The following is a 23,267-nucleotide window of genomic DNA, read 5'->3' as shown; positions in this document are numbered from 1 at the left end:
CTCTTTTGTAATAGCCTAAAACATAAACATGTTGTACAACTACAAAAATATTTTCTTTATATCCTTATTTTCTGAGCCGGGGCAGTATCTTGCTCTTTTGCCAGGGCTTGAGTGCAATGGCATTGTCATCGCTCACTACAGCCTTGAACTCCTGGACTCATGCAATCCTCCCACTTCAGCCTCCCAAGTAGCTGGGACTACAGACCTGCACTACCACGCCCAGCTAATTTTGTTTGGTTTTCTTTTAATTTTTTTTTAAATTTTTTAAGAAATGGGGTCTTGTTGTGTTTCACAGATTAGTATTGAACTCCTGGCCTCAAGTGGTCCTCCTGCTTCAGCCTCCCGAGTCACTAAGATTATAGGCGTGAGCCACCATGCCCAGCTATATCCTTATTCTATATACTTTTTTCTATTAAATAGTGGTTTGTTTTTTCTGTTTTTTTTTTTGTTTTTCAATTTTTAAACTTTTCTGTTGAAAACTAGGATGCCAATACACACAGTAGCCTAGGCCTACAGGATCAGGAGCATCAGTGTCACTGTCTCCCACCTCCACATCGAGTCCCACTGGAGGGTCCTCAAGAGCGACACATACAGGAAACTGTCATCTCCTATGATAACAGTGCCCTCTTCTGGAATACTTCCATACTTCCTGTAGGACCTGTCTGAGGCTGTTTGATGGTAAACTTTTTGTTTTAGTGGAAGGAGTGCACTCTTAACATAATAAAAAGTAGTGTATAGTAAATACATAAACCAGTAACAGCCATTTTTTATCAAGTGTTACGTATATGTTATGCTTTCTTTTTTTTTTTGGAGATGGAGTCTCACTCTGTTGCCTAGGCTATAGTGCAGTGGTGCTATCTCAGCTCACTGCAACCTCTGCCTCCCGGGTTCAAGCGATTCTCCTGCCTCAGCCTCTCAAGTAGCTGGGATTACAGGTGTGCACCACCATGCCCAGCTAATTTTTTTGTATTTTTTATAGAGATGGGGTTTCACCATGTTAGCCAGGCTGGTCTCGAACTCCCAACCTCAGGTGATCCACCCACCTTGACCTCCCAAAGTTCTGAGATTACAGGCATGAGCTACCATGCCCAGCCTGTGTTATACTTTCACATGACTTGCAGTACAGTAGGTTTGTTTACCCTGGCATCACACCAACATCTGAGTAGTAAGTTATGCCATGATGTTATGATGGCTACTGTGTCATTAGGTGATAGGAATTTTTCAGCTCCGTTATACTCCTATGGGACTACTGTTTTATACACAATCTATCATTGATTGAAATGTCATTATACAGTGCACGACTGTATACAATTCAGTGTATTAAAATACCTTCACAGTGTTATATAGCCAACACCACTATCTAGTTCCAGAACTTTTCCATCATCCTAAAAGGATACCCCACACTCATTAAGTCGTCACTCTTCATCCTGAAACTTTTTTTTATTTTCTGAAACGGAGTCTTGCTTTGTTGCCCAGGCTTGAGTGCAGTGGCGTGAACTCGGCTCACTGCAAATCCACCTCCTGATTTCAAGCAATTCTCCTGCCTCAGCCTCCCAAGTAGCTGGGATCACAGGCACCCGCCACCACGCCTGGCTGATTTTTGTATTCTTAGTAGAGACAGGATTTCACCATGTTGGCCAGGTCTCGAACTCCTGACCTCTAGTAATCCTCCCACCTTGATCCTCCATAATGCTGGGATTGCAGATGTGAGCCGCTACACCCAGCCCTGAAACTGCTTTTGATTGAATCCTGCAACAATTTGGCTGGCATTGCTCTGAAATATTCTGGAGAATATTTAGTATTTGCTACATACAGTAGGCATTGTGAGAATATTGAACACTTATTTGAAATAACTTATTTCTGTAATACAAAAATTCCTAATTTCAGGAAAATGGACATTTTAGAACTGCAAGACGTCTTATATAACATCCAGTCCACGCTGCTCCTATTTTAAATGAGACAAACTGAGCCCTAGAGAAGGAAAATAGCATGGCCAGTGTTAAAGAGCAGGTTATTGTCAGAGCCAGGACCAGAATTCAGTCTTTGACATCCAGTGTTCTTTCTGCTGTGTCATGCTTCTAGATTCAGAAAGTTCAATTAGTTAAATACTTTGTTTAAGTGTTTTGTATTTTTGTTTGATCAGTGGATAAATTAAGGTTTATAACTGAGACTACATGACAAGCCACACTGTGTGTCTGTAGATGGAGCATCTGTATACTTTCTGAAATATACAACTTTGGAGTATGATAGTATAACCACTAGCCAGAGAGGAGGGTAATTCAGTTATTCACATGTCAGTCATTTGCTCTGATTTAGGTCACAGAGTTTCTCAATGTCAGCATTCTAATGTAAAGTGTCTTGCAAATGTAATAGGTCAGTTAGAACAATCTTTAAAGACACTTTCAGAAAGAAGCGACTTGAATAATGTGTTACCAGGAGGCTTTCAGATCAGAGCCATCCCCACGTAAATTTTGAATTTTGTCTTGGAAGTAACATTCAGGTTTTTACGTAGTTCCTTTGAAAACCATTCTGTATCTCCATAAGCAGTTATTAGTGATCAGATCATGTCATTAAGCCTTTGGGCCATTAAGATAAAACTAGGGCAACACATATTAATACTATTTTTCTTTTTAGGACAAGAAAGAAATGGCCATCAATGACTGCAGCAAAGGTACAGCTTTGTTATCTCACTACATGTTAACATACAGGAGCATTATGTCAGACAGAGGGGCTTTGGGTCAGGTGTGCGCTTGTACATGTGTACCCTTCCTCTGGGGCCTTTCAAGAGGTAGCTTTATAATTCTGTATTTTCAGAGATACTATATAATAGTCATCTTAGAGTAACTGCTTTTGAATGGATAGTTCAGTCAGTTTCTCCTCTACTGGTAAATACATGAAGAAAAATTCTAGCCTGGGCAACATGGCGAAACCCTGTCTCTACCAAAAATACAAAAGTTAGGCAGATGTGGTGGCATGTGCCTGCAGTCCCAGCTACTCGGGAGGCTGAGCCCAGGAGGTTGGGGCTGTGGTGAGCCATGATTATGCCACTGTACTCCAGCCTAGGTGACAGAGTGACCCTGTCTCCAAAAGAAAAAAAAATTCAGTGCTATCTTGGCAACAGAACTCATGGAATAGAATTTACCTCCTGTAATTACTTTCTGTTGAGATTCAAATTGAAGATCATAGCTGCTGTTAGAGCATTTGGATCTGTGTATTTTGAGAAGGGGGACAACTGTGATGGGGGACAGTTTCCGTTAGTGAATTGATAGTCTTTTCGGGTGTCATAATTCTTCCAAACCTACTTCACATCATTTTTTTTACCCTTTCAGATTCACAATGAATCAAGCCTTTGCTATATGATACCTAAGTTCTATTAAGATCTTATCATCCCACTAACTTCTATAGCGACACCTCAGACATAGGGTCACTACAGTTTTTTTGTGTTTTGGGGGTTTTGTTTTGTTTTTCAAAAATTGCCTGACAGGCCAGACTGGTGTCTTGCCTCTAACCAACTTCATGTGGAGAATACACATTATCACTTTGTCTTGCAGCTTAGTCTCAGAAGTTTTTCTAGCAAATCACTATTTTTGTGTTTTCTATTTTTTTAGTTTTTCTTCTTTGGGTAATAGTTTCTGGGAGAATTATAGAGTGGAAGAGAACCTTATATGTTATCTAGATCCCCTCTCACACTAAGCGTGTATTCCCCTGCTGTTACCAAAAAGGGATCCTGATCCAGACCCCAAGAGAGGATTCTTGGACCTCTCACAAGAAATAATTCAGGGCAAGACCATAAAGTGAAAAAGCAAGTTTATTAGAGAAATAAAGAAATAAAAGAAGGGCTACTCCATAGGCAGAGCAGCAGTCAGTGTGGGCTGCTCAGTGAAGTATACTTACAGTTATTTCTTGATTATATGCTAAGCAAGGGGTGGATTACTCATGAGATTTCCAAGAATGGGGCAGAGATTTTCCAGAACTGAGGGTCCCTTTTTAGAATATATAGGGTAACTTCTGAATGTTGCCATGGCATTTGTAAACTATCGTGGTGCTGGAGGGAATGTGTTTTAGCATGTTAATGCATTATAATTTGCATATAGGAAGCAGTGAGGATGACCAGAGGTCACTTCAATCGCCATCTTGGCTTTGGTGGGTTTTGGCCAGCCTCTTTACTGCATCCTGTTCTGTCAGCAGGGTCTTTGTGATCTGTATCTTGTGCCAACCTTCTCTCTCATCCTGTGATTAAGAATGCCTTAACCTCCTGGGAATGCAGCCCAGTAGGGCTCAGCCTTATTTTACCTAGCCCCTATTCAAGATGGAGCCACTCTGATTCAAATGCCTCTGACACTCCTATTTTTTTATTTAATTAATTTGCTGCCCTCTCTACTGGCTTTCTTTTCTTTATATTTTGTATTTCCTTATAGTGTCTGAAACTGTTTCTATATTATAATATAGAAGACCACTTCTGATCTGTTACCAAGTTGGACTGGAACTAATTCTGAATGTACTGTTTTGTTTGGAAGAAGTTATTTAACCTATTTCCTTTATGTGAGGATGTGTGGGTTTGAGAAGTTTAAATTAGGAACAAGCTGCTGGTTTTCAGAGCTTCTTTCTCTGTAACCAAATGGTGAAAAAATGCCTTGTAAGCGTGATTAGCATGGTATATTGTTAGAAATAGTTCATTTCCATATGAAACAGTTTACTTCCAGCTGCAGCCCGAAGTGTAGGAGCCTTGCCTAGAAAATGAGGGAAAGGAGAAGAAAGTGCTTTCCAGCGAAAGTGTTTTCCACATTTGTTTTTGGATTTGCTTAAACTAATATTTATGTGGTTAGACATGGTCGTTATGGATACATGCATTGTATTCATAGGCAAATTACATTTATATCAATATGGTTTGTTTGTATCGAGAGCCCCCGACATCCCCCACCCTCCACACACACACACACACTCTCTCTCTCTCTCTCTCTCTCTCTCTCTCTCTCTCTCTCTCTCTGTCTTTGTCTCTGTCTCTGTCTCTGTCTCTCTCCCCTCTCTCAATTGATAAACCTTGGCAAAGAGCTTATTTCTGAGGTCATATTGGAGCTCCAGGGTTTTCATCCTTGACATAAAGTTTAAGTTCATTCTCACCTCAGTCTCCTAAGTAGCTGGGACTACAGGTGCACGCCACCACACCCAGCTAACATTTTTATCTTTTATTTTTTATTTTACTTTTTCAGACAGAGTCTCGCTCAGTCGCCTAGGATGGAGTGCAGCGGTGCCATGTCGGCTCCCTGCAACCTCCGCCTCCCAGGAGGCGATTCTTCTGCCTCGGCCTCCTGAGTAGCTGAGACTACAGGCACATGCCACCACGCCCGGCTAATTTTTGTATTTTTGGTAGAGATGGGGTTTCACCATATTGGCCAGGCTCATCTCGAACTCCTGACCTCGTGATCTGCCCACCTTGGCCTCCCAAAGTGCTGGGATTACAGGGGTGAGCCACTGCGCCCAGCTCAAGGTTTGGGGTTCTTTCAGAAAACCTTCTCCTGACCCAATATTCCCCTTCAATTGCTATACCATTTATCTGATCCCTTTCATTGAAATAATTGTCTATACTTGGCTGTCTCTACTTAGTCTTCCATTTTCTCCTTACTTCACTTCCATGGAGCATTTGTTTTATCTATGCCATTGAAACCCATCTTGTAAAGGTCATCAACAGTTTCATCTTGCTCAATTTAGTAGTTGCTTCTCTAGCCTAACTTTACTTGACCTTACCTGCATTTAATACAGTTTATCATTCCTTTCTCCTTTAAAATTCTCTCTCTTAATTTTAATGAAGTCTATTTGTTTTTTCCCTGCTTTGTTGGCTGTTCCTTCTTACTCTCCTTTGTTAGCTTTTATGTCAACCTCAACATTTTGGAAGTCTCTAGATCTTAGTCCAGCATGGGACCCTCTTCTCTTGTTTTCCCTCGGTATTTTCTCCCTAAGTGATCTCATTCAGTTCTGAAGCTTTAAATACTATCTATAAATTAGCACAATGTAGCCATTCCACCTTGTGTGTGTATTTCAAAAACACATTATGTTATGTTTATGTTATATACCATAAATATACACAATTTTTATTTGTTGTTTTAAAAGTTAAATTGACAAGGAAAATGCATGGATTATTTAACCTAAGAAATCAGAGCAACAGGCCGGGCACAGTGGCTCACGCATGTAATCCCAACACTTTGGGAGGCTGAGGCTGGTGGATCACGAGGTCAGGAGTTCAAGACCAGCCTAATCATTATGGTGAAACCCTGTCTCTACTAAAAATACAAAAATTAGCCGGGCATGGTGGCGCATGCCTGTAATCCTAGCTACTCAGGAGGCTGAAGCAGGAGAATCACTTGAACCCGGGAGGTGGAGGTTGCAGTGAGCCGAGATCGTCCCATTACACTCCAGCCTGGGTGACAGAGCAAGATTCCATCTAAAAAAAAAGAAATTGGAGCAACAAAAATGCAATTAAGGGAAACAAAAGGAGTATTTACATAAAGATAAAAGCCAAAATTAATGAATTTTTAAATATAAAACTAATAAATACATGCCATCTGTATGGCAGAGTTTCTGTCTTCAGCTCTGACTTCTGCCCTGTAGTCTAGTGTCCTGTATCCCACTGCAAAGTTGTTCTTTCTGCTTGGATGTCTGGTAGGCACCTCAGATTTAACGTGCCCAGCCCCCATACACACACAGAACTTGCAGTTCATTTTTTCCATTCTAATAAATGGCATTACCATCCATTCCCTTGCTTAAGTTAAACCCTGGGAGTCATCCCTGATTGTTCTTTCATGCCACATGGCTAATTAATTAATTAGCAAGTTCCGTGGGCTCAGATTTAAAGACAATCTAATCCAGCTGCTCTTTTCCATCTCTACTATTTCCAGCTTAGACCAAGCCAACATCTTCTCTCATCTGGACCACTGCATTAGCTTTCCAGCCGATCTCACAGCTTTCAGTCTTGCCCCAACCCCCACACTACGGCCAAAGCAGTCCTTCAAAAATGTAAATCAGACAATGTCTGAAGCTTGCTTGAAAACTTTCCATTGGCTTCTCATCACACTCAGGAAAAAGTCCAAACTCCTTTCGCTGGCCAAGAAGGTCCTCCATGGCCTCACATTTCAACCTCTGGTCCCCAGCCTGGTAACATGCCAGAGTTATTCTTGTTGGTCCCTCTTCCTGGCACACTCCTCCTTAGCCTTTGACGTGGCTGGCCTGTCTCACATAGTCCCTCTTCATATTCTGAGACCACTTTCTGAAGTTACCTCATTTCTCGCTTCACTTGCATTTACATGACCTTGTTTTATTTTTCATTTTAGTACTATGACTATTGAAAGTATATACCTGTCTACTCTTGCCTACTAGAATAGCAGAAGGCTTCATTGAGAACAAGGACTGTGTCTGTCTTGTTTACCACTATAGCCCAGACATATACCAGGAAGCATGAATTTTAAAATTAAGGATAGATTATGAGAACAGAAAAAAGTTCTAGAGCCAAGACATTGGGGTTTTTTTGTTTGTTTGTTTTTGTTTGTTTGTTTTTGTTTTTGAGACAGTATTATCGCTCTGTTGCCGGGGCTGGAGTGCAGTGATGCAGTCTCCACTCATTACAGCCTCCGCCTCCTGGGTTCAAGTGATTCTTATGCCGAAGCCAACCGAATAGCTGGGATTGCAGGCCCACCCAGCTAATTTTTGTATTTTTAGTAGCGATGGGATTTCGCCAGGTTGCTAGGCTGGTGGTCTCAAAGTCCTGACCCCAACTAACCTGTCTGCCTCAGCCTCCCAAAGTGCTGGGATTATGGGCGTGAGCCACCACCGCTGGCCAGCACTGCTTTCTAATAGAAAAAGAAACAGCTCGGAAGAAATGAGAAGAAATGCGGTATGCTGAACCAAAACATAGCAAAGGATTATTAGAAGGGCAGCTGATGCTGGATGAAGGTAAAGATACTGTGCATCAACCACCTCATAGTGCTGGAGCAGTAGTTTGAGGGTTGAAGGAACAGTGAGGATTTAACTAGAAATGTAATCTTAGTACTCAAGACCTAGAAAAAAGAGAATGATAAACTCTGCCACCAGACTGGTTTCCCTTAACTCTTTAATTTGTATCTTCAAATTATCTCTCACCCAGCCTGGCCAACATGGTGAAACCCCATCTCTACTAAAAATACAAAAATTAGCCAGGCGTGGTGGTGCATGCCTGTAATCCCAGCTGCATGGGAAGCTGAGGTAGGAGAATCGCTTGAACCTGGGAGGGGGAGGTTGTAGTGAGCCAAAATCACACCACTGCACTCTAGCCTGGGCGACAGAGCGAGACTCCGTCTAAAAAAAAAAATCTCTCTCACTCTTTCACTTGAACTCTGTGTTCTGGCCTGTCCTGGACTGGGTAAATGACAAGTGGGCAAAAACCAGGACTTGGAGTATAGACCAGGATATGGCAAACTACAGCCACAAGCCAAATCCAGCCTGCCACCTGTTTTTGATAGCCTAAAAGATAAGAATGGTTTTTACAGTTGTAAATGATTGGAAAGCAAAAGAAAAATATTTCATGATAATGTGAAAAGTATGTAAACTTAAATTTTAGTGTCCATAAATAGTTTATTGGAACACACCCACCCTTTTTTGTTTACGTACTATGTGTGCCTACGGTCGTGCTACAATAGCATCACCGAGGAGTTGCGACACAGAGGGTCTGTCTGGCCCACAAAGCCTACAGTCTTTACTGTCTTGCTCTTTGTGGAAAAAGTTTTCAAGCATCAGGTATGCACTTGACAAATGACTCTTCCTTTCGTACCCTTGGAGGATGATTGATGAAGGAATCCGATATAGCCAAAGATATGTAGGCCCTTTTTCTTTGTGATAAAAATTATTTCTTCTCTTCTTACAGCAATTCAGTTAAACCCCAGCTATATCAGGGCAATATTGAGGAGAGCGGAGTTGTATGAGAAGACGGACAAGCTAGATGAAGCCCTGGAAGACTATAAATCTATATTAGAAAAAGATCCATCAGTACATCAAGCAAGAGAGGCTTGTATGGTAAAACCTAAATTTTTTTTAATATTTTTCCTTCTATTCTTTGTGTTGCTGCCCAGTGAGTCCTAAATAATCCTTTCAGACTCGGTTAAATTCCATTTCTGTGCTTTTGAGGAGCTTATCAAGATATATAGGAGGCCAGTCGTGGCTCATGCCTGTAATCCCAGCACTGCAGGAGGCCGAGGAGGAGAGATCACTTGAGGCCAGGGGCTCGAGACCAGCTCGAGACACAAAACCCCATCTCTTCTGAAAATACAAAAAATTAGCTGCGTGCGGTTGTACACACCTGTAGTCCTAGCTACTCGGGAGGCTGAGGCAGGAGAATTGCTTGAACCCAGAAGGCAGAGGTTGCAGAGAGCTGAGATCATGCCACTGCACTGCAGCGTGGGCGACAGAGAGGATCATTGAGCCTAGAAGTTGGAGGCTGCGGCGAGCTATGACTACATCACTGCATTCCATCATGAGCAACAGAGTAAGACCTTGTCTCTTAAACAAACAGGCTGGGTGCGGTGGCCCACGCCTGTAATCCCAGCACTTTGGGAGGCCGAGGAGGGCAGATCACCTGAGATCGGGAGTTCGAGACCAGCCTGACCAACATGGAGAAACCCTGTCTCTACTAAAAATACAAAATTAGCTGGGCGTGGTGGCACATGCCTGTAATCTCAGCTACTCAAGAGGCTGAGGCAGGAGAATTGCTTGAACCTGGCGGGTGGAGGTTGCAGTGAGCTGAGATTGCACCACTGCACTCCAGTCTGGGTGACAGTGTGAGACTGTCTTAAAAAAAAAGAAAAATACAAATGAATAAAAAAAGTTAAAAATACAAATATAGCACTGTAAACATCTGATATGTATCCTTTCAGACTTTTTTCCTGTATATATTTATTTGTTAAATTTGTATTGATGCCCTCCTTTAGTGTAGGCTTTCTGTTAAGACCTGGAAATAGAGCCAAACAAAACTTTTTTTTTTTTTTTTTTTTTTTGAGACAGGGTCTCTGTCACCCACGCTGGAGAGCAGTGGCACAGTCATGGCTCACTGCACCCTCGACCTCCCAGATTCGAGCAGCACTCCCGCCTCAGCCTCAGCTGCGACTACAGACACATGCCACCGCACCCAGCTGATTTTTGTATTTCCTGTAGAGATGGCACTTTGCCATGTTGTCCAAGGTGGTCTCAAACTCCTGAACTCAAGCGATCCTCCCAACTCGGCCTCCAAAAGTGCTGGGAATAAGGGCAGGAGTCCCTGCACCTGGCCCAAACAGAACTTCTGTCTTTATGTAGCACACCCACAAACATAAATACTGGGGGTTTTTTTTCCCCCTTTATTTAATAGGATCGTAGACATAATGCTTAATTTGATCTTATTTCCACATTAGGATTCTTGTGTTTCTCAAATTCAAAATAAAGGCAAAGGATTTTTTTTTTTTTTACCAACCCTTGTTTCTCTTCTTTTCCTCAGAGATTACCTAAGCAAATTGAAGAACGTAATGAAAGACTAAAAGAAGAGATGTTAGGTAAGCTTACTTCTTACTTTCGCTTGATCATAAACAGCTAGGAACCTAGGATGGGGACATAGTGAATACTAGAGGAGGACACAACAGTTAGAAAAAGTTTCTGACTCTGCCTTTACTGTGGGCTGCAGTACCACAGGGCTACTGACTTCTCAGTTATTTTGACCCCAGAAGGGGCAGCATGGCTGAGAGAGGATATTGGCTTTTTCGGAAACCAGATTTCCTTTTTTATTTTCTTGGGAATTGTTCTTGCTTGCAAGAATTTAAGCATAATTCAGTTCCCTGGGATTATGCTTAAATGGAATTAAAAATCCTAGGATACCACCAACCTCGATTTCAGATAACAATTACATAAAAACCGTTGAGTTTCTTCATTGACTCATCACTCCTTGAAGTTCATTAGGATGCAGTCAAGATCATGAGAATTTTTATTTAGAAAATGGCACTCAAAGTCCCTTTAGTGTTTGAGAACACATGAGAAGACAGGAATTAGGAGTAAAGAGAAAAAAGACTGGGGGTAGGGGTAGGGCAAATGGATTCATTTGATCCATGTTTAGTTATTTCTCGTATTTGCCAAAGCATTTTAGAGCTGGAATCAGAGAACCTCCCACGAACAATCTGCTTGAGTAAGAGGAGTGAGGGCTCCTGAACACAGACTTAAGTCTATTCCACTTGTAACCTGTCTGATATTTCGCTGGTCAGGATCTGCCATGTATTTTCCTTTATGAGTATTTTCTAAATCTGTTATTTGAATTACGTTTAATAAATTGCAATCATGTGGCCCTAAAGGAAAAATCATTTAAAATAAATTGGGCACTCACGCCTGTAATCCCAGCACTTTGGGAGGCTGAGGGGGGCGGATCAAGAGGTCAGGAGATCAAGACCATCCTGGCTAACACGGTGAAACCCTGTCTCTACTAAAAATACAAAAAATTAGCCGGGCGTAGTGGCGGGCACCTGTAGTCCCAGCTGCTCAGGAGGCTGAGGCAGGAAAATGGTGTGAACCCGGGAGGCGGAGCTTGCAGTGAGCCGAGATCGCTCCACTGCACTCCAGCCTGGGAGACAGCGAGACTCCATCTAAAAAATAATAAATAAATAAATAAAATTGGGCCTGCCTGGCATTTATGGCCTTCAGACATCAGTATCCAGCGAATGGGAACGAATTTCCCAAAGGATCATTCTGATAGCCAAGTCGATTGAGAGGAGGCCATTAACCTAGACTATCCAGAGTCTTCTGGCCCCTGCCGGCTAGAGACTGTAAAGATTGCTACTTCAGACTCGGGATAGCTCTGGAGCCCTCCCCAGATTTTCCAAAAAAGGGTGGGTGATGGGGGAGCTTTTCCCTTAATTTACTTATTTAATTAAACTTGGCCGGGCAGAGTGGCTCCTGTGATCCCAGTACTTTAGGAGGCCAAGTTGGGAGGATTGCTTGAGCCCAGGAGTTCGAGGCCAGCCTAGGCCACATGGTGAAACCCCATCTCTAGAAAAAATTAGCCAGGCACGTGCCTGCCCATAGTCCCAGCTACATGGGAGAATCAGTTGAGCCCGAGGGTTCAAGGCTACAGTGAGCGATGATGGTGCCACCACACTCTTCACTGGGCAACAGAGCATGACCCTGGCTCAAAAAAGAGAAGAGGGAAAAGAGCAAAATTTTTCTTACCTATTTTTACTAACAATGATGCTCTATTTTAGCAAAAAAAAAAAAAAAAAAGTATTTGCATTTAGTATTTGATTTTCTTGCTAAAAAAGTTGACCTTGTGAATGGCCATAGTGGATCTGGAAGGCTTTGGTCTCTTAGTCCGTTTTTTTAAAGCCAGTCCAGTGAAGGCACTGGTGCAAACTGAATCTTACTGCCTACTGTTTGTTCCAGATGGAATTAAAACTTCCATTTGTCCTTGTCTTTATAAATTCTAATGCACCAGAATTTTCTGTCTCCAAGGCTTTGAGTGTTTCTTACGTCATTCTCTTCATTTGAAAAAATTCAAATTGAATTCATTCCCTCAGTTGCTTCTAAAATGAATTCACCTGTCATTAGACTTAACCAATTTAAGTTGCTTTGTAAATAATGTGTGTTGTTACACATGTGTAGTTTGAATGGCTAGATTCTTTTCCCTTAATGAGTATAGAAATCATGAATAAGATACTGCTCTGCTCTAGGTGTTACCCCACAGTAGATAACCTAGAAGAGAGAAATCACTCTTTACATGGAATTTCAGCCCCCACAAGAGCTTTTCTGGTGTTCTTCCTCCTTGTTACAGATGAGGTAACTTTGGTTCATGTTCTGTGAGATCCCTGGAGGCTAGACATTCTGAATGCAAATTAATATCACTTAGCAGTTCCGAGCAAGCTTTTCACAGTGGACTGCATGATCTTTATGCTAGTTCCTGTTAAAATGATGACTTCTATGGAGAATAAGCAGTTAAACATTTTTTAAATCAGGTAGTGTGGGCTGGGTGTGATCACACCTGTAATCCCAGCAATTTGGTGGGAGGCTGAGCCCAAGAGTTCGAGACCAGCCTGGGTAACATGGCAAAATCCTGTCGCTACAAAAATTAGCCAGATGTGCTAGTGTGCACCTGTAGTCCCAGCTACTTAGGAGGCTAATGTGGGAGGATCACTTGAGCCCAGGAGGCTGAGACTTCATTGAGCCACAATGATGCCACTGCACTCAAGCCTAGGTGACAGAGTGAGACCTTGTCTTTAAAAAAAGAAAATTATAAAATCAGGTAGTGTGATGCCTATTACAGCTTTTGTTCTTTTTATTCAGTATCACTTTAGCTTTCAGGGTCTTTTGTGGTTCCATGCAAATTTTAGGGTTTTTCTATTTCTGTGAAGAATGTCATTGGTGTTTTGACAGGGATTACATTGAATCTGTAGATCACCTTTAGTAGTACAAAATAGGTTTTTATTTAGATTTGTTCAGTATTCTTTAACTTGTTTTTTCTTCCATATCTGTAATTTCGTTTTCATTAGAAAGAAGAGCTATGTACTCCTTGAGAAAAAAGTCCTGATAGGCGTTATTAGTGGGTAGAACAATTATTTGCTTTGCCCTTTCTAGCGTGTCATTTATAATCTTTAGAACAGGAGACCCAGGGTGGCCATTAGTCCTAGTGGCACAGGCCTTGCAGAAGATGATCATGATAGCATCAAGACCATCACTTGAGGAAAGTGGTCAGCAGCTGGAGTGGGGGGTTGGGTTTTGTTTTTTTGGGTTGTTTTTTTTTGTTTGTTTGTTTGTCCTTTTCTCTGGGATAATTAGCCTCACAGCCATAATAACCAAGGAATGTAAGGTTTAAAAGAACTTAAGGGTATATGTGGTTGATAGTGTGATGAGATGGAAATAGAAACCCTGCACACAGCATCCCAGGAGGCTCACAGCATTTTTGAGCAACTAGTCATTGATGCTTTATTTGCTTTTTCTCTGATGTAATGATTTCACAGTTTTCTTAAATAGCTGGATAACAAGTTGGCTGGGTACAGTAGCTCATGCCTGTAATCCCAACATTTTGGGAGGCCAAGGTGGGAGGATTGCTTGAGCCCAGCAGTTTGAGACCAGCCTAGGCAACATGGCGAGACCGCCATCTCTGCAAAAACTTTAAAAATTAGCCAGGCGTGGTAGCACAAGACTGTGGTCCCAGCTTCTTGGGAGGCTGAGGTGGATTGCCTTAGTCCAGGAGGTCAAGTCTGCAGTGTTATGATGGTACCACCCTGGGCAACAGAGCCAAAACCCTTTCTCAAAACCAAAAAAAGAAAAGAAAAATCTCATGTGAAACCACAATATAGAAAAAACAAAAAATAGTGTTTTATGTAAATTCAAATGTATGGTATAGCATTTATAATCAGAATAATCAGGTTAGTTTGAGGAACATAAAGATCTGAAGTCAGGTTTCATATGGCAGACACAGCCTTTATGAGTATATCTAAGCCTTTATGGGTATATTTCATTGTTTCAATTTTACAGTATTAAATTTTTTGCTCACATAGGTAAATAGTTTAAAAAAAAAAAAAAAAAACATTTAAAAGTAAAACTGACGAGACACTCTCAGCAACCCTGAAGCTCCTCTGCTCAACTGTAAGATTCTTAGGACAAACGCCCCATGTTACTGCTCTGCCCTCAGGAGTCCCTTGAGAAGTGTGGCTGTGTCACCTTATGGGAGGAGTGCCTTCCTGGGGGTTAGTTCTTTGCACATGAGTCATTCTTTTTGGCAGCCATGCTGAGAGGGCAAGAGATTTATACTGGGATGATGCTACAGGTCTCCAAACAAACTTTGATTCCAAATAGAAAAGGATATAGGGTAAAGACATCTGTCATCATTTGCAAGTTATTTTATCCTGTTTGCTGGCCCAGCCAAGAAGTCTTTCAAGCAAGTGAAATTGTCAATAAAATCTGTATGTACATATTTTTGGTTCTTCCTTGATCTGTCATCTCAGTTTATTGAACTATGAGGTAGCAGATAGAGTCATCTACTTTCTCCAAAAAGTAACATAGAAACTGCGTGGGCTACTTTTCACATTATCTAACGGGGAAGCTCTACCCAGGCAGCTTTATCCCTCTAATCACTAGAGATGAGTGTTTACAATTCATTTTTTAATATACGCCCTCTCATCAACATTCTAATCACCAGTTGCAAAGCAAGTTAACCTTTTGGGGCTGCAGCTCAAATATGGTGCCCAGAACATCAGTACCTAAGGACCTGCCAAAAATGCATGATATCAGGCCCTACCCCAGACCTACTGAATCAGAGATTTAGGATGGAACTCAGCAATCTAGTTTTAACCCCTCAAGTGTTTCTGATGCACACTCAACTTTAATGGCCCTGATGAGTTGAGAGACGGAATGTAGAGGCAGCTCAGGTGAGGAGTTAAAGGCCAAAGGAGGGCATGGCTAAGAGGGGCATTCAGCTCTGCTCCGAGAGACACCTCCTGAGCAAAAGCAGCCATGGCACTGAGTTTTATCTTTTCTTCTTTCTGTTGTAGCTGCAGCAGAGAAAAACTAGAAAGCAGACATTTCAGAATGTGTGGTCTTCCAATTCACTAGACTTCAGATCTCAGCTCTCTATTTGGACAAGTTGCCACTGGAGGAATAGAGTCAGTTACATTACCACTTACTGGGTGTGCGGGGGATACCAAGCTTCCCTTGCCCCAGGTCCTGGGTAGGGAGTAGGTCCCAGAACACAAGTATGGCTTGTGTTCTGACCATTCCATGAGATGCTGCTCTTCCTGCCTTAACCAAGAGCTGCCAGGTGCCTATCCCCACCTTGACCTAGAGCAGCCACTTGAAACTTACCTACTTCTCTCAAAGAAACCATAGACACAAAGACAGGGCATTACCCCAGTAATCCACCTTCCTTTCACCAGCACCTGCTGCTGCCCCTGCCCTGGCCACTCTGGCACACATGTGGGCCTTGTTCGTATCCAACCCAGGTTTTCCACTCATACCTTCACTTTCTAGGACATATTCCTGGTCTCCTGATTCCTAAAGTCACTCATTTGTTCACTCCTGGCCACTAGCAATCTGATGAGGGCACATTGTGAACTGAATTAAGAATACCATCTGGAGCCTGGCATGGTGGCTCATGCCTATAGCACATTGGGAGACCTATGTAAGAAGATCCCTTGAGCTTGGGAGATCAAGACCAGCCTAGGCAGCATATAGCAAGACCCTGTCTCTACAAAAAAAAATAAAAAATTAGCCTGGCGTGTAGCATGTGCCTGTAGTCTCACACTTGGGAGGCTAAGTTGGGAGGATTCCTTGAGCCCAGGCGGTCAAAGCAGCAGTGAGCTGTGATGGCACCACTGCATGCCAGTCTGGGCAACAGAGTGAAACCCTGTCTCAAAAGAAAAATATATATATATATCATCTTGTATGAGTGCCACATTCAAGAGCTACATGCGGAGATAGAATTAACATGTCATTGCCAAGTTCAGCATATTCTTCCGGCTATACCTGGACATCGTGTACTTTTCTGCTTTGCAAGTAGTAGAAGGTCCTAGAATCGCTCCCTCACTGAGGCTCACAAGAAAGACTGACTTGTTACCACCCCTCTTAAAGCTGCTGAAGCCACACATGTAGGTACAGGAACCCAGAGTCTGGTTTCCCCCCACCCCCCCACATTTCTCACACTATTCTACCTGATACCTGTCATTACAGACTGTACACCTGCAGGATTTTGTACTCTGGCCACATTCCACAAGAAACCAATTCCTTGTTGTGGTTGGTTGTTCCCTTAGTAGAGAATGTCAGTAGATTTTCAGTGCTTTGCTTTTGTCTTCATTTCCTAATTGCTATCCTGAGGCTTCTTAGGAGAATAGTTCCCACTCCTTTGAAAATTCTTGGTAAGGCTTCTTTCAGCCCTCGAATTTACCCAAGGTCTAATACAGGCGTACCTCAGAGATGTTGCAGGTTCAGTTCCAGACCAGCACAATAAAGCGAGTCACAAGAATGTTTTGATTTCCCAGTGCATACTATAGTATTATATAAACGTGACTTCTGTATGCACTGGGAAATCAAAAAGTTGCTTAAAAAATGTTGATGATGAGCTCAGCCTTTAGGGAGTTGTAATCGTTTTGCTGCTGGAGGGCCTTGCCTCCACGTGGATGGCTGCTGACTGATCAAGGTGGTAGTTGCTAAACACTGGAGTGTCTGTGGCAGTATCTTTAAATAAGATAGCAAGGAAGTTTGCCACATCAGTTGATTCTTCCTTTCATGAAAGATTTCTCAGTAGCATGCAGTGCTATTTGATAGCATTTTACCCACAATAGTTCTTCCAGTATCGGACTCAGTCCTCTCAAACCCTGCTGCTGCTTTATCAGCTAAGGTTATGTCATATTTGGGGGTTTTTTTGTTTTGTTTTGTTTTGTGACACAGAGCCTCATTCTGTCGCCAGGCTGGAGTGCAGTGGCACAATCTTGGCTCACTGCAACCTCTGCCTCCTGGGTTCAAACAATTCTTCTGCCTCTGCCTCCCAAGTAGCTGGGATTACAGACACATGCCACCATGCCCGGCTAATTGTTCTATTTTTGTAGAAATAGGTTTTCACCATGTTGGCCAGGCTGGTCTCCAACTCCTGACCTCAAGTGATCTGCCTGCCTCAGCCTCTCAAAGTGCTGGGATTATAGGAGTGAGCCACTGTGCCCAGCCAGTTTATGTAATATTCTAAATCCTTTGTTGTCACTTCAACAATGTTCACAACATCGTCACCAGGAGTAGATTCCATCTCAGGAAACCACTTTTTTTGCTCATCCACAGCAAGCAAATCCTCATTCATTTAAGTTTTATAATGAAATTGTAGCAATTCAGTCACATCTTCAGGCTCCACTCAAATTCTAGTTATCTTGTTATTCTCACCACATCTGTAGCAACTTCCTCCACTGAAGTCTTCACCCCCTCAAAGTCATCCATGAGGGGTGAAATCAGCTTCTTTCAAACTCCTGTTAATGTTGGTATTTTGACCATCTCAGCAGCCATAGCCATATGAAGCGTATTTCTTTTTCTTTTTCTTTATTTATTTATTTTTTTTTTTTTTTTTTGAGACAGAGTCTCGCTCTGTCACCCAGGCTGGAGTGCAGTGGTGCGCTCACTGCAATCTCCGCCTCCTGGATTCATGCCATTCTCCTGCCTCAGCCTCCCGAGTAGCTGGGACTACAGGCGCCCGCCACCAAGCCCGGCTAATTTTTTGTGTTTTTTAATAGAGACAGGGTTTCACCGTGTTAGCAAGGATGGTCTCGATCTCCTGACCTCGTGATCCACCTGCCTCGGCCTCCCAAAATGCTGGGATTACAGGCGTGAGCCATTAAACTCGGCCAATGAAGTGTATTTCTTAAATAATAATATTTTCTGAACAGTAGGTCTCAACAATGGGCTTAAAGTGCTTAGTAAATTATTCTCTAAATAGATGTGCTGTCATCCAGGCTATGTTGTTCCATTTCTAGAGCACAGGCAGAGTAGATTAGCATCATTCTTAAGGGCCCTAAGATTTTTGGAATGGTAAATGAGCACTGGCCTCAACTTAAAGTCACCAGCTGCATTAGCCCAACAAGAGAGTCAGCCTGTCCTTTGAAGCCAGGCATTGAATTGTTCTCTCCTGTTGCTATGAAAGTCCTATCTGGCATCTTCTTTCAATATAGTGCTCTTTCATCTACACTAAAAACATGTTTAGTGTAGCCACCTTCATCAGTGATCTTAGCTAGATCTTCTGGATAACTTTTTGCAGCTTCTATATCAGCCTTTGCTGCTCCACCTTTCTCTTTTATGTTATGGAGACAGCGTCTTTCCTTAAAGCAGCTTCCTCACTTAACCTTGGTAGGACAGAAGAAAGTTAGGGCCTTGCTGTGGCAATCCAAGGCTCTGGCTTAAGGGAATGTTGTGGCTGGTTTGACCTTCTATCCAGACACCTAGAACTTTCTCCATATAAGCCATAAGGCTGTTTTGCTTTCTTATTCCTGTGTTCATTGAAGTAGCACTTTTAATTTTGTTAAAGTCTGGCTCTTCCTTTTACTTGAACACTTAAAGGTCATTACAGGATTATTAATTGACCTAATTTCAATATTGTTGTGGCTTAGGGAAGAGGGAAGCCTGAGGAGTGGGAGAGATACAAGGGAATGGCTGGTCAGAGGAACAGTCAGAACATACGCCGCACTTATCAGTTCAGTTAGCTGTCTTATGCAGGTGCAGTTCGTGGCACCCCAAAACAATTACAATAGTAACCTCACAGATCATCGATTACAGATGACCATAACAGATGTAATAATAATGAAAAGGTTTGAAATGAGAATTACCAAAATATGAAACAGAGACACAAAATGAGTATGTGCTATTGGGAAAATTGTGCTGACAAACTTGCTCGATGCAGGATTACCACATGTCTTCAGTTTGTGAAAAAAAACAATAACTGTAAAGCACAAAAAAGCACAGCACAACAAAATGAAGTCTGCCTGTATAAGAATTTGAATTGGGCGTGAATTTTATCCTTTCTACCCTGGGCTCTCTTGATTTGCCTTTTGCTTAGAGAAAAGCTAGAGTTAGCTGCATGCCTTAGTTTCCTGCCTCACAGGAGGAAATGTGGTATTAGGATTCAGTTGTATGCAATTTGTTTCATCTAAACAGAGAAGAAAGTCCCAAAGGAGCTGTTCCATCGAATCCACGCCCGAGTGATCTTAAGGAGATGAAAACACAGCATTCCTAGTTTTGCTCAGGGTAAACTGCCTGGTGCACAGTCAGTATCTCCAAAGAGAAATTATGCATAACAAATCAGTTGGGTTATTGTGATATGCTACTTGGCAGAGAAATTAATATTTATCAACTGAATCCAGTGGCAAGCACTCTGATGCCTGTTTCTAAACATTCTGGTCTAAGCACGAGTAGTTTTGTACTCTTCTCTTTGCCATGGGATCTAGTCTGATAGATGAGATCCTAATAGTTAGGGACATGTGGACATATTCAGGCCAAGTGATGGTGCCGCCTGTGCTATAGGTGGAAACAAGGAAACCTCATTGATTAGTGTCCAGATAAGGAAGACAGAATTTGACAACCAGTGGAAAGTGTGGTAGATAGGCTAGTTTGGCAGATGATCCTACTTGGATACAAGGAAGCTGCTTTAGCCTCTGAGCACCCAACCTGACTCTTAAACTGCAGGCAGAAAAATGTGTGAGTGTGCTTATATTTAGGAGCCTGAGCTCTACTGAATGCTGTTGCTTCTCTGTCATTGGCACAAACAGCAAAAAGTAAATTTTTCAGTCACTTAAAACTTGTTGATTCTACCATACTGTTTTGCCCTGTTCTTTGTGTTCCACTGACCACACTCTGGCTTCAGAGCCCATCTACCCAAGCACTGTAGAAATGTTAATGTTTGTTCAGTGAATAAATGGCCTCTTTCCCATAATGTGGGCCTAACTTTCTGTCAGAACCACCCCCAGGGTCTCCCTTTCTGGTTCATTCTTCATTTTGCCACAGGATTACTAACCCTGAACACTCAGTTCTCAAGCCATCAGAGGCTTCCTGTGGCATGGGAACTGTAGGCTGATGGGCCTGGCTCAGGAGGGCCTGGCGGGAGGCACCTGCCTGCCCCGCTTCAGCCCCATTGGACACACAGCTCGCCTACCTACCTCTGTGCATTGGCGCACACTGTTTGGGCTTGCACTGACACCACCTCTGTCTCATATGGTTGCAGTCCTATGGCCTTTGGTGCCTGGTTCAAGTGCAAACTCTTAGACAAAGATAGACCAAATCTTCTCTTTCCTCCACCCCTTTCCTCTCTTCCTGCCCCAGCCGAAGGAATCTTCCCCTTCCTGACTCTCATGGCATGTTATAACTCAGCTACATATGAATTTGGTTTTGCGTGTATGTCTTTTCTTCCTTGTCAAATTCTAAACTTGTTTTGGTGTATAGATCATGTCATGTATCTCTGCATCTCTACTACACACAGCAAGGTGCCACACACATGTAATGAGTACATGTTGGTTGAATTAATCTATATCAGGTGACCTTAGGTCTTCTCTAATGCAGAGACTATTTGTGTGTCTTTTATTACATACCTGCTACCTGCCAGGTATTATATATATGTAGTCTTGTTTAGAAAGCAGAATTTTGCGTTTTCTTTTCTTTTTTTTTCTTTTTTTTTTTTTCCTGTAAGTGATGGTTGGTGAAATTAATGTGGAATGTTATAAAGGCAGAGATACTGGAATTGAAGGAAAAAGAATAATTATCTATGTGTTAGTCTGGATCATCCAAAAAACAGATGCCAAGATAGGATTAAAAGTACAAGAGATTTATTGGGGGAAACACCTGCAAGGGAATATGGGGCTGGGAGCTGGAGGATGTTGGCAGAGCTGGCAGACCCCTGTGGAGGAGGAGGAGCGGGGGAGGGGGAGTTTTCCACTGGAGTGTGGTGTTGAGAAAGTTTCAACAAAGCCATTGGGGAGCCAGCGCTGCCCCTCAGACGAGTCCCTGGCCTGCCCCTCGCATGCTCAGGCGCTGGCTGGAAGCCGCAGGTGGGAAGGGTGGCCTCTGCAGGAACGTGCTGATGGATTTTAGAGTGCAGCCACTGTGTCCCCTGCATTTGGAGAAGTACATCTTCATGACTGCCACACCATAGAATCACACAAGCTAAAAGTTCAGAGGTGACTTGTGGCAGACAGGCCCTTTAGCCAGTTAGGCAAAGTGAGAGCCTGGGAAAGAGAATTCTTCCTCTCTTTGGCAGTTTGAATATTTGCAGTCTTAGCTTGGAATGGGCTTTCTGCACTAGAGGGAAACCTCCTTTCGTGCAGACCAGCCTAAAGCCAAGCCACTGCTGCCTGAGGACACTGCCATCGCTGGAGCACGGTGACATGCCATCACCCGGGACCGATTCCCATCCCCTAGAGCACTGTGGCATGCGGCCTCTTCTGAAAAGGCTTCCTCGTGCTCCTGCAAGGTCAGAAAGCACTTCTGGGCACACCTCAGTCTTTTGGGTCTGCCTCCCCACTAGACTGTGATCGCTGTGCATGGAAGCTACTTTTATTCTTGACATCCCAGTGGCTCACATAATAGATGCCAAGTAAAATCTCCAGTCTGTACTTTAAATTGTTTTTCTGGCACTGGAGATGAGCTTGCAATGATCCCTCCATCCACGTAGTGGCCCTGGGCTCAGTGGACCATCCAGAGTAGGCCTGGACCGGAGGCTTCTCCACCATGGAACTGCCCCTCCTCGAGAGTCTGATGTGAGTGGCTCCTGAGAGTCATTCTCACTTCACTCACTCCGTATCACAAGAGCCAAGGATTTCCCAGTACCAACATTTTATTGGGCTGCTTTTGATGGGTTTTTTTCCCCCCTTCCCTGTCCTCTTTTTCCAACCCCAGGACAAACTGCCAGCGTTCCTGGTTGGTGTTGCTAACTCAGGTTGCCCTGAGGCTGCCCTGTCTTACTCTTGCTTATTGTGAGCCCCTCCCTATACACACATGTGCCCGAGGCTGTGCCGCTCCCGTGTGCAGGCACCCAGGGTTTGTGCCGGTGGTTTCCTGACACAAGCAGCAGCACTGAACGTGTGTGTCCCAGGTTTAGGTTTCGGAGGCCTGCCTGGAGAACGGCCATCCCAGGTTCTGGGAGCTTTCTCAATTTACTGTTTCATCCAAAGATGGGTTGGCCTTTCTCTGGACATGGTGAGCTTCCTTGGGCTAGTTCTTAAGCCTGAGACTAAAAGTTCTTACCATGCGTTATTAGGGAGGCCTGGAAAATGTAAAGGCCATGCGTCTTTTTTGCTGTTACCCAGGCTGGAGTGCAATGGCACGATCATGGCTCGCTGCAGCCCTGAACTCCTTGGGCTCAAGCAGTCCTCCTACCTCAGCCTCTGCATAGCTGTGACAACAGGCGTGTTCCCCCACATCTAGCTAATTTTTAAATTTTTGTAGATACAGGGTCTCCCTATGTTGCTCAGGCTGGTCTCAAACTCCTAGACTCACGTGATCCTCCTGCCTCAGCCTCCCAAAGTGCTGGGATTACTGGTGTGAGCCACTGTACCCAGCCAAGGCCATGCATTCTTTAAGTGCTTTACCTGGGCTTTACTCTAAGATGGGAGGTCTCAGAGTGAGAAAAGCTGCTAGGAAGTGGGAAGGAGCCTGTGCCTCTGATGATTAGGGATTTCTCTTTTCGTCTACCCCCATTCTCACCTCCACTGGAAGCAGACCTGCAAGAAAAATTAAAGCAGTTTAGAAAAGGTTGAAACTGTTTATTCACCCATCCCCGCCAA

The 23,267-nt window shown here is 43.1% G+C and overlaps 2 protein-coding genes across 11 annotated transcripts in view; one reads left to right on the top strand and one right to left on the bottom strand.

Annotated features, from left to right (window-relative positions):
* LOC105482338 (tetratricopeptide repeat domain 1) overlaps window positions 1-23,267 on the top strand; it is a 56,422-nt gene that overhangs the window by 31,328 nt on the left and 1,827 nt on the right. The window contains exons 5-7 of the mRNA XM_011742365.2: window positions 2,635-2,671; window positions 8,891-9,039; window positions 10,493-10,547. Of these exons, the coding sequence (XP_011740667.1) occupies window positions 2,635-2,671; window positions 8,891-9,039; window positions 10,493-10,547 (241 nt within the window). The remainder of the gene's footprint in view (window positions 1-2,634; window positions 2,672-8,890; window positions 9,040-10,492; window positions 10,548-23,267) is intronic.
* Window positions 12,231-23,267, bottom strand: part of LOC105482339 (PWWP domain containing 2A) — a 73,998-nt gene continuing 62,961 nt past the window's right edge. For 8 of the 10 annotated variants that reach the window (XR_011624504.1, XR_987548.3, XR_011624511.1 and 5 more), the window contains one exon: window positions 12,231-23,204. Coding sequence is in view for 1 of the 10 variants with exons in the window: in XM_011742368.3 (XP_011740670.1) it covers window positions 23,152-23,204 (53 nt within the window). In the remaining 9 variants the exon portion in view is untranslated. The remainder of the gene's footprint in view (window positions 23,205-23,267) is intronic. The other 2 variants (XR_011624505.1, XR_011624510.1) reach the window with 2 other exon arrangements.

This window comes from Macaca nemestrina, chromosome 6 (genome assembly GCF_043159975.1).
Source record: "Macaca nemestrina isolate mMacNem1 chromosome 6, mMacNem.hap1, whole genome shotgun sequence".
NCBI classification, from domain to species: Eukaryota; Metazoa; Chordata; class Mammalia; order Primates; family Cercopithecidae; genus Macaca; species Macaca nemestrina.
The sequence above is the reverse complement of the archived record's forward strand: the minus strand, read 5'-3'. Positions and strand labels throughout refer to the sequence as shown.